Source organism: Brassica napus, chromosome A8 (genome assembly GCF_020379485.1).
Source record: "Brassica napus cultivar Da-Ae chromosome A8, Da-Ae, whole genome shotgun sequence".
Lineage (NCBI taxonomy): Eukaryota > Viridiplantae > Streptophyta > Magnoliopsida > Brassicales > Brassicaceae > Brassica > Brassica napus.
Window position 1 is genome coordinate 9509203 of NC_063441.1, and position 12164 is coordinate 9521366.

Here is a 12164-nt window from a genome sequence, read left to right on the forward strand (position 1 = left end):
GATTAAGTAACTGATGGTGCAGATAATTTCAGTACATCGATACTAAAACTCATTGTTAAAGCCAAAAAGGGGATGAACCTCCCAGCCGGTCACAGCGACAACTGCAGAGTAATTATGCATTTCGCTTCCTTCGATACATTATAAAAGAATGTATATTATCTGCAATAACATATTTGAATAGCCTCAGTTACAAAAAAAAAATAACATATTTGAATAGAAAAAATAACAGTGTTCAATTGATTGATGTTTTGATATGTAAATAAGAAGATGGTTCGTTTGATCAAAAAACACGGAAGATGGTTATTTCGATTTATTGCCATCAAACGAACCTTTTTTCGAATAGATCAAATAACAGTGGAATAAAATTAGTTTATTGCGAAAAATAAATTGAATCGGTGAAAAGTTTCTGCAAACACACATAATATTTTTTCATAGACCCAAGACAAGTCGACTCACATATATGATATAAATCAAAAACAAATTGTTCAAATAAATCCCACTCCATAAACTTTACGATATATATTTTTCTTTTGAAAAGAAAACTTTACAATATTTTCTAATTTCGTTTTTTGTGGGACAGAAGATTACAATCTATTGTTTCATCAAAAACTACAATCTCTGAATCTAATTAAACCACAATTTAGGTTAAAATATTATAAGTTAATATATTATATATATATATATATATACTTTTGCAGTACAATGATATTACTAAAGATGTTGACTTTGAAACTGAGAGTTTGAGAGTGATTTTTTTCCAATAATAAAACTTAAATATATATTTAAATCCTTTTATTTTAAATTTTAATTCTCAACTTTATTAGTTATAATTTACAAGCACTAAATTTTTATAAATACATAATAAATAAGCACTAAAAATTAGAAATGATCTAACAGGAGTTTTGCATACGTATATGTATATATATATTGTCAAAAGAAAGATATAATAATATGGTAAGTAGACAAATTAACTCAGATATTCCCACTAATAATCAGATGCGAGCCAAAACAAAATGAATAAAATATAAAAATAAGACTGAACTTTTCAGGAGTTGATTGTGGGCCAATCTATCGATACAAGGAGTATACATACATGTGCCTGAATCTTTTTAAACACACATATAACTGAATAATTATTTTTCTCGAAACTTTCATCAAAAAAACATTATTAGTCTCGAAAATTTGATTAGTATAGGTAATTGTGTCTATTTAGTGAATGCTAATTTTGAGTAGAGAGAAAGATTTGGAAATGGAAGAGAAAAGAGAAAAAGAAGGAAGAAAGAAGAAAGAAGAAAGAAGAAGAAGATGATTGTTTGATCACGAGAGAGTGAGAGAGCGAAGGAAGGGATGGTTTGGGCAGGGGCACTATTGTATTATAGATTTTTAAATAGCGTCAACAAAAGTGTTAGTGTTGTTAGTTAATATTGGTTTTTTATACGTATATGCAGCCTAATTTCTCTTAAAATAAATAGAATGAAAAAGTGTTAAAAAAAGACTCCGTCCGTTTGCCTTTCTCGAAAAAAAAAATTGAGGCAAGAATGTCAAATGAGAAATTGCCCCTGTATACATTAAAAAAATATAAATTTACTATCTAACCAAAAACATGTATACTCTCTTTATTTCTCTTCGTATATTTTTTTAACTTCTCACTAAAAATATATTTATCTATTTTTCAGTTATTTGGAAAATAAGCTGAACTCAAAATTATATATGTTTTATTCCAATAATTTCTTTTATTTTTCTCAAATAACTTTTAAATATATTATATTATTAATAGTCATTATTTTAATATTTGTTATTTTAAAAACTTATAAACTTAACCAAATTAATTTTATTTTAACTATATCTTCATTGTTTAGATAAACTTATAACTGTATTATGAAAATATTAATTATTTTATTAAAGCATAAAACATAAATATTAGATCCTTTTAGATACAAAATAAAATTATGTAAAAACTAAAAAATCAATTTACAAATAAAGAAATTTAACACTAAAATATGTTTGTGAATAATATTTTCTCAAATTTGAAAGAATATTATTCATAAAGTCATTTTTTCTTTAAAATAATAACCATTAGAGAATATTTTCTCTTATTTTTTTTTTATGTTTACCCTTAAAATGAAGAACTTCTACAATAGTCTAAGAAGGAGCAGCCCACTTGCCAAAGCCGACGTCGCTGTCATCCATTCTCCCTTCTTCTTTTGAATTATATTACTTTTATACTATACTTTTTATGCCTTAATTTAGTTGAACATTTATAGGAGTATTTGTAGTATTGCAACAAAAAATTTCATGTCGAGATCCTCAAACTTAAGTTATAGAGTAAAGGCTTCTGCTTAATTTAGAAGATGCTGTTTCACAAAAAAATCTTAAAAAATAAAAAAAGGTTATTTTGTGATAATGGTTGGTATACTATTTTAGAGGGTTTGATTAATTCATGGGGGCAAAAAAACAAAAGAAATAATATATCTTCCTTTCATGCGAAACTAAAAGCTTTCGTTTAGGCGATAGAATGTATGAAGAATCTAAAATAATTTCATGTGGTATTTGCAATAAATTATTTTTAATTGCTAAAAATAGTTTCAGAAGCAGAAAAATAACCAATTTTTACAACTCAAACCCAAGTGACTCATCCCGGTTTTTCACTAGAAAAAATTCAACGACTTATGGAAAGTTTCATCACAGCTCAGATACAAAAATAAACAATCTTACACGAGGTGTACGTAGTCAACTGTCTTACTTCACATTTATGGACGCAAAGTCTTTGTTTGGTTAGCAAAATTTTAGTAGAATCTGTTGATGCTAATGACAAAAAAAAAAAGAGCAAAAGTTTCAATATCCATCAAATGTTAAATAAGAAAAACAAAATGCTCTCTTGAAAATAAATCTATAGACCATGTATTCTTGTGAAAAAAATTCAGTAGTATGGATAAACGAAATAATTTCACTACAATTAGAAAACCATCATTTTGTTTATCTCTTTTATTAAAACAAAAATATTTTTTTGAATTTACTTTCTTTATAAAATTTTAAATTAAATACATCTTCTACTATAAAGTTATATAGTTACCATATGTATCTCCCGAATGTGAAGATATCTTAAGTCCCTAGAGCGATAAATGGAATTGCTGATTCTTTAGTTAGGTATGCATAATCTTTTTATAGAGAGCTTTGTTACGTTGGTTATTTTATTTCAGTATAGTTACCTAAACCACCTCAAATATGAGTACTAAAATAGTTGTTTTATGCAAATATAAATATACATATATATATATATATATATATATATTACAAATTATTTTGTAAAATCAATGGATTATTAAGTACTTCAAAATTTAACTAAACAATGATATATTTTGCATATATTTTGAATATATTTTTAATCAATTTATAAGTATATTTTTTTACTGTACACAATCTATCAAAATCCTTTTTACTCTATATCTTTACAAATATAAAAATCAATTCGTATAAAATAAAATAAAACTAGAAATAAAAATGATATAATTTTTAATTAAAAAGATAAATAAATATATTGTTAGTAATTATATAAACATAATATCTCTTACTAAACCAAATAATAACATTCACCATACAAAAATATATAAAAGGGGTGAATTTTTTAATTTAGGTATTATTTTAAATGAAAGATTTCATAGTTACTATAAATAAAAATAATATTAATTTTATAATACTATCATCTATGCCAAAAAACATCTTCAGTTACATTTTTCACAAATATATTTTGATTTTCTTTAAAAATAGAAAACACATGAATAGCTTCTAATAGTTTCTTCTATAAAATGAACTAAAATTTAGCAAATAATATATATTTATATACTTAAATTAAATCATCAATATAACTTAAATTATTACCAAAAGACAAACACCAAATCAAGCTGCGAAAAAAAATCAAAAGCTAGAAATAAAAATTTATATAAAATAATTATGCTCTTTCAAGCACGGATTAAAAACTAGTTTTAGATTAAAAGTTAGTATTCTAAATTGATTTTATATTTATATATGCAGATAACAAGGATATGGGAAATTAGTTTGCTAAACTCTTGTCTCGTGTAATCAAATCCAGTTCCATTTTCTAAGCATGCTAGGATAAGATTTGCACTTTACGCATGAGAAATTTATACAATTAATATATAAAACATATAATCCTGAAAATTTTAAGATTTATATATGATTGATATTGTTGATATATGTATACCATTTTGGATTTTTTATAAAATCATTTATACGCGGAGCCAGGAACAATTGTGATGTGGATCAAAACTTAGAATTTATGATTTGCCCTATATATCTGGTCTTAAAATTTTTACACTAATTTTCAGAATTTCACATTTTTACGTAAGATGAAAAATTAAAATATTTAATTACAAACTGGGTTAGGCTTATTATTTTTAAAGGAAATAAATATACAACCATTCTTTTATTAACTAAAAAAAATTCCAAAGAATTCCGTTTTGGATTCCAATTGTGCACATAAGTCATTTTTAACTAATAAAATTACAATCGTTAGTAAGTTTGTAGTCGCTGATATCAAGGTAGCAGAAGAATTTTTAATCTTCAAGAAAAATACAATCATTACTTTTTAAATAAAAATTTCCTTATTTTTGAAGTAAATTAGGTTAGGCTTCTTTTTTAAGGAAATAAAAAACAACTACAAATTCAATTTCTTGGTGCCAAAATATTTTATAAGTTCCCATGTTTACTAATTACTACCGAAGAATTTTGTATCAAACATAAATATTCTATTATATAATCGAATCGTTTGGTGATTAAACTCTGTGTACTTTTTTTAATAACAAAACACATTAATTATACTTACATAAATTCTCATTATTTTATATTTGTGTATCACGGTAATAAAATATTCTATTATATAATCGAATCGTTTGGTGATTATATATGATTCATTTCAATTGAAATAAAAATAACTCCTAACCAACATCAATAATAGACAAACCGTATATTAATTAGTCTTTCCAGTGATATGGTTTTCAAATATTTTTCAAATGAACTCATGAAAGGATTTTTGGATTTGTTAAATACATACTTACCCGTTCTTTTTTTAACATCGAACGGTATTCTATATTACTCAAACTTAAGTAAATACATACATACTTTACACCATAGAAAAATGAAGAATAAATCACAAGAATATTAAACTAATCATAGAACGATTGTGGCAAATATGATTTTTTTTCAGTTTCAAAAAAAAATGTTTATTCTTTTTATAAAAATATACATTGTGGACAATCAATCTAGATCCATTAAAAAAAACGAGTAGTAAACGAATAATGAATCACATACTGTTCACTATTATTATGTTCATCACATACGCTAATAGGCTAAGACCATTTCCAATCCATCTCTATAATAAAAATTTCTAAAATAGAAAAAAAAATAGAGATGGTGTTTTTGCTCCAATGTGTTCCTCTTTAATAGAGATGCTATATTTGCCTCTATAAATAGAGGAATGCTATTTTTTCCTCTAGATTATAATTATAAATTCTAATTTTCGTAAAATATTTTAAATGTTAAAATATTAAAAAGTAAAAAAAAAACAAAAAATTAAAATAGACAAAAGAGAGGCGCGGAATCCTGCAACCATAATTTCTTTTTCTCATCGTCTTCTTCGCCGTAGAGTCGTGGCTTTTCCATGGCGATTTAGGGTTAAACGGAGAGAAGCCTTGTTCTTCGTCGGTGTTTCATCTGCTCGTAGTCTCTACGCTCGTCTTTGTCATCCTCCTCTTCGATCTCACCGAAGATACAACGAAATCAAAGTGTTCTTCCTCTTCGCCGGACGGGTCAAATCGGAATTACGAAGTATTCTTCTCTTAATTTCGTCAAAATCTCACATTTCTTCACACAAGGTATTCAATTACATCTATTGATTCTCATCTAAAACGAAATCGAAGTGTTCTTCCACTTAACCTAGAATTTTTTTTAAAACGATTTGTCATGCTTATTAAAGCAAATTTGTTTCACGGGTTGTTAAACATCTTATACATCATGATTAAGTCCCTTAAGTCTTTAACATGTTGAACTAACCATTTTTCATGGTTTGTAGATATGTCTACGGAGTTACCAAAGAGGATTTTTAAGCAGGGCGAGGAGCCCCAAGTGACTCAGATCAACAATAACTGCAGGATCGACTACATTATCCGAAAGTTCAAAGCGTGGCTGCCAAAGGAATTGGATGTTGTGAAGAAAGATCCAGTTTTTTCTAAGATTTTTAACCTGCATGAAAATGGTCTTGGGTACTCTGCGAGAGTGATATACAGCTTTTTGTGTAGGGAGCTGGTGACTTACACACTGCACGAGCTTTGGTTTGTCTTTGCGAGGAGACCACTTCGATTTTCATTACAAGAGTTCCACGCAGTAACCGGGTTTGAGTGCAATACTTGTATCTCATTTAAGGAGTTCGAAGAGTAGAAATGTGATGGTGGTTTCTGGAGCAATGTGTTGAGGAGAAAAGATGGAACAATTACACTCTTAAACCTGTGGACCAAGGACAAGGAAGCAGTTAAGAAATGGAGGAATGCAGATCGCATACGCCTTATCTACTTGGCCATCATTCTTTGTGTGGTATTAGCGAGAGATAAGAAGGCTAATATTCCCCTCCCCCCTCAAATACATCATGGTGGTCATGGATCTTGAGAGAGTTCAAAAGTATCTTTGGGGAGTTGCTGCTTATGACCTTCTCTGCAATTCAGTAGCCAAAAATTATGACAAACTGAAGGATAAGACTACTAGTTATGTGTTGGATGGATTCTCCTACGTGTTGCAAATTTGGACAATGGAAGCGGTACCAAAGATTGGGAAGCTTTGTGGAAAAAAATTGGACAAGGGTTTTAAGAACGGTCCAAGATGCATAAACTGGATGGGAGCTGCAAATGTGTCATATGAGGAGATCATTTGGTTGGAAGAAATTATTACACTGAGGTAATTATCTCTATTTAAGATGACTCCATCTGGTTTGAAATGAGTTTTTAGGATCTAACTTTCTTTACCTTTCTTATGTAGGATGACATCTATGCATACATCTCATGGACAGGAAATTATGATGTAGTTCAAGATCAGGCATTTCGCAGAGCTGATGAAGTGGAGGATGTTCGAATCCAGGTTCTGATGGAGTTGATAAAGAATAAGCATGATTGGAGTGAGCATATTTGGGAAACTGAAGAAACTGCAGTGGTTTCTTTATCTCTTGATGATGAATCAGTTGTGAAAGATGAAGGAAGCGTGAATGTTGAAGCAGCCGAGAGTGATGAAGACTTTCAGACTCCAAAAGGATCAAAAAACGTATGAGCTAGATCAAAGAAAGGTAAGAAGAGGCTTCCAGATCGTGGTATGGAAAAAAGGAAGCATAAGGTTCTCTCAAGTGGACCAAAGCAAGCACCTTTTAATGAAGACATGAAGGCTTTTTGTGACACATTTGTTTGAGCATAATTTATTTGGAATGGAGCAGAGGCTATAGAAATAGATGGCTGAGACATTTGAGCAAATGCGGACAGAGGTTAAAGATTCACGTAAGGAACCAAGCGTTGACGTTGAGTTTGGAGAGCCTTCACCGACTAAGCCATCAACGAACCAAATACCGTTAAGGAGGTCCACACGCGGGCGTAAAGAAACACTAGTCTTCACCACTCTCTAAAATATTATTTTGTCTTGTTTATTAGATGGTTTGCGTGTCTGTTTGTCTTATCGGCATCTAAGTTATCAGAATGAATTTTGTAGTGTTTTATAAGGTCTCGGTTTGTAAGTATGCTTGGTGTGTTAGTGTCTTGTTGAATTTATGTAATGGTTGTGAAATTTTAGCAAGATATTTATGTAATGATAATGTATTTTGGTGTGTCAAATATTGGAATTATTTGTAAAATGTTCATGTAATGGCTGTGTATTGATCATTTATCGTGACATAACATGATGCACCCAGATTCCATTCGATGTGAATTTTAATCAAGCAGATGATATGGGTCGCGGGATAGGTACGCAAGGGGTTGAAGGAATTTCTCAGGCGTCGTATGTGCCAGACTTTGATCCTTCTCAGACCAAAAAGGAAGATGACTGGTGGACTCCAATGACTTCGGTCCAAGGTTCAAAGGATAAACCAGTAAAGAAAGAAAAAACAGCTCCACCGCCGTCACAGTGGGAGAAATGGTGTAAGGGAACATCTCAAGGACTTCAGCTTAGCAATTCACCATTGCCCGAAGATGTTTCTCCGAAAGCGTCACTCTATACTATCTCCAAATAGTCATGTAAAGGATTCACAGAATTGGCATTGAATCTAATACCTTTAATAATTGGTCCTACATGCTTTAATTTGTATGTAGCTATAAGAGTAGTAAGTGTTGGAAAATGGCTTGGAAACAAGGTAATGAATTTTCTACTAATCAGTAAATTTATCTTCCTAACACTTTTTCATTGCTACATTAGTTAACTTTCATTGTGAATTTTCAGAAAATGGATGCAGTTATGTTTATATGGCGTGTCAACACTACTTTGAATCGTTGGGCCCCTAGCCGTATTGCTTTCATGAGTGTTATGTTTTACCTCCAACTCGACGCTGCATATAACAAGTTTTTACCAAACAAAAAATCCTGTCAATTGCCGATTTTTTTCTGGGGTACAATAGAGGAGAGCTTCCATCTCATGGACAGATTAATCTACTTTGGGTGTTGATGTTGATCGTCTTTACTTTCTTCTGTTTGTAAATGGTAATCATTCACTCCTCTACACTTCCTAGTTTACATTTATTCATTTACAAAATTTAGCAATGTCCAACGCAGGTAATCACTGGATTGGTGTTTGTGTCAACATCATTGAAAGAAAAGTGGAAGTCTTTGATTGCGGTCGGAGAATGAATAGAAAATACGTTGAGAATTTTGCAGCAATGATTCCTAGGATAGTGAAGGCCGTTGGCCCACCTGAAAGACAGAAGCAGCAACTCCTCTCATCATATTCTATCGTGGATGTGCCTATGAAGTAGAGATTGAACAAACCTTGTTGTGATTGCAGTGCATACGCGCTGAAGCACTTGGAATGCTCGCTGCTTGGTCTCGACCTCAGTTTAGTGGATGATGAAATCATCATGGATTGCTGACAGAAGAATGGAGTGGACTTATGGGAGGCTGCACACGACCCCATCTTCGCTGATATTATGACACGATATGTGCATTTACCATGGGAGAGGTTTGCGGTCTTTGACCTCGAGGATGACTCATTAACTGTCTAATTAGTGGTTTTTTTTTTTTAGAATTATGAAACAACTGTAGATTTGGTTTTCTAAACAACTCTAGCTTCGGAGTTTTCTCTTAATTATGAAACAACTCTTGCTTTCGGTTTGATTTTCAACAAAGAATATTGTACTACAAGATCATAAAACCTGAGGACCCAAACACATTGAAAATACAACAATAATTCATAATCAAACCCTAAACAAACCCTAAATCCATAATTCATAATCAAATTCTAAACCCTAAACAAACCCTAAATCCATAATTCATAATGAAACCCTAAACCCTAAACAAACCCTTAACTATAACCAAAGTACAAATTAAACCATAGCCCCAAACACAAATGACATCTACTTATTAACTATTTATGTACATTGATCACTAGCTATGTACGTCCGTCCAGTATATTTGCAAGATGGTTTAACACTAACTTTTGATGGGTCAAAGACACCGTTCTTGTAGTTTCTAGTCGATAAATTTAGCAATTTTTTCTGTTCTGCCTTAGCTAGAGTACACGTTATAGGAGTATGAAACGACGTAGTTTTGGTAATTTTTTAGACCTAATCCATTTTCTTCCTCATTCTTCCTCGACAGAGATAATTACAGCAGCGAAAATTTGGAGATCGACTCATTCTTGTCTTTAGTAAATTCTTCATACACTTCAAGAGATCGACTCGCCAAACAACGCGAAATTCCCACAAGATGCAATTGCGGTGAGGCAGAGTCTCGTTTCACTTCAACAACAGTTAAAATCCTGGAAGATTATTTTATTGTTGTCCTATGGATCTGAGAAGGTTAGTCGTATAATCATATAACTGTCTCATTGTTGTCCGATGAGAGTAAAATTGGTTAATCTAACTGTTTATTGGATGTTACTGATGAAAGACAAAACCCACTTGTTTAAATGGACTGACAAGTCATTTGTTGAGGAAATTGAAGACTTCCAGGACCTGTTTGACGTACTGCTCGTTGACAATTCCGAGTTTCAGAAATCAGTGAGAGCTGGTGAGGCCATGATGAAACGCCAAGAGAGTATAATTAAAGAGATGGAAGATGCAATCGGACATTGTGAAGAGAAGACCTCGGAATGCATTAGGGAACTAAGGAGCATAAAAGCTTTGTTTATGTGTTGTTTGGTGATGGTCTTCATGTTCCTTACCTATACATGATGTTCAACAATGGAAGCAAGTTCACGTCCAAGTACTTTTATGTGCTTCCTTAATTTGTTATTATTTTTTTCCAAAGAAGTTTAAGACCATGTTTCTTGTTATTTTTTGGTGACCATGTTTCTTGTTATTTCTTGGAGATCATCATTTTGCAAATACTTTGGTTGTTACTAACATAAATCGATTGTCTCAAGAGTTTAGCAACTACCAAATTGTGAAATAGGTTCTTAAACAGAAGATCAAATTGTTTCAATAGCTATAGAAAAAAAAAACGAGACAGATGAACACACATAACAAACTAGATGGGTAAATCGCATGTTCCTCTCTTGTGTCCTTCGGTTCCACAACGGCTACACTTGTGATTTTTATTCTTTCTTGATCCTTGAGAAGATTTTAATCTTGTCTTCTACTGATTCATAACTTCTCTTTATTGGTCGACCAACACTCTTTCTCGTCTTATGTGGTAAAACCTTTGCAAGTTTAACATCAGCTGGGACATTCCATTCATACTCTACAACTGCTATTAGATTAATGCATTCTGCATAGGCGGTTCTCCACGCTGTAGTGGTGTATAAGGAGTCAGTAAATCTGTGCACTTCTATACCTGTGTCAAAATAAACGTGATCAACATAGAGTCAATATGATGAAAATCCCAAAAATAAATAGGTCTCAAGTTCATGTGTTTATACCTCGTGAATAAATTGCAGAAATGACGTGTTGGCAAGGAATTTTTCCTATATCATACTTCCCACATGTGCATGTTCTTTTTTCCAAATCAACATGACAATCATATATGTCTCCTTTCACAAGCGATCTGAAGTTGTCAACCTTATAAACCTGGAATCCTTTTGCTTTCACAATTTTCCTATCAATCTTTCTCTCAACCTTAGCGATTAAAGGATCAAGATGCTTTGAGCTTAACAAGCAACACTCATAGAACCATCGAGTCAACAGTTCTCTTATACTATCAAGCAAAGGAATAACCGGATATTCTCTAGGTATTCTAAGAACTGAATTTATCGACTCTGCAGGGTTCGTGGTCCTAATGTCATACCTGGAGCCAGGGAAGAGAGAACAAGCCTATTTGTGCACATCAGCCTCCCGTAGATATCTTCCAAGCTCAGGACTCATATCAAAAATTTTGGTAATACGTTCATGAAATTCAGTCTACCTATATGCCCGTGAAACCTTTTCCACCAAGGCAGTCAACCCTTTTGTCTTAAAAAATGCAACCACATTGGTCAACAAGTGATGAATGCAAATTCCATGTGCTGATTGAGGGTATACAGTCCCAATCGCTTTAGAAATAGACGCATTTCTATCTGAAACAAAAGCTAGGTCCTGACAATCAGCAATAACCACTTTTAACTGTCTGAAGAACCACCCTCATGAATCGTCATTCTCCGAATCAACAGCCCCAAGTGCAATCAGATACATATTAGAGTTACCATCTACAACAGTAGCAACAAGTAGAACTCCTTTGTATTTATTTTTCAGAAAAGTTCCATCAACAACAATCACCCTTCGCATTGCATTGTAGAATCTACTAACTAATTGTCCAAATGACATAAATTGATACATGATTCTTTCCTTCTCATTAGTTTCATAGTGAGTATGCGTACCAGGATTAGCTTCTTTAATCATATGCAAATATGCTGGTATTTTAGCATAAATGCGATCTGGTATACCTCTAGCAGCTGCAATAGCAAAACTCACGAACTTCCCAAGCGTGCCAATAAGT

The 12164-nt window shown here is 31.8% G+C and overlaps 1 protein-coding gene across 1 annotated transcript; it reads right to left on the reverse strand.

The window, feature by feature from the left end:
* Positions 1-10788: 10788 nt before the first annotated feature.
* Positions 10789-11953, reverse strand: LOC111199927. The gene is made up of 4 exons (XM_022690557.2): positions 11872-11953; positions 11595-11745; positions 11113-11477; positions 10789-11027 (listed from the first exon to the last, which is right to left on the reverse strand). Exons 1-4 carry the CDS (start codon positions 11951-11953, stop codon positions 10789-10791), a joined length of 837 nt encoding a protein of 278 aa, XP_022546278.2.
* Between the last annotated feature and the right edge of the window lie 211 nt (positions 11954-12164).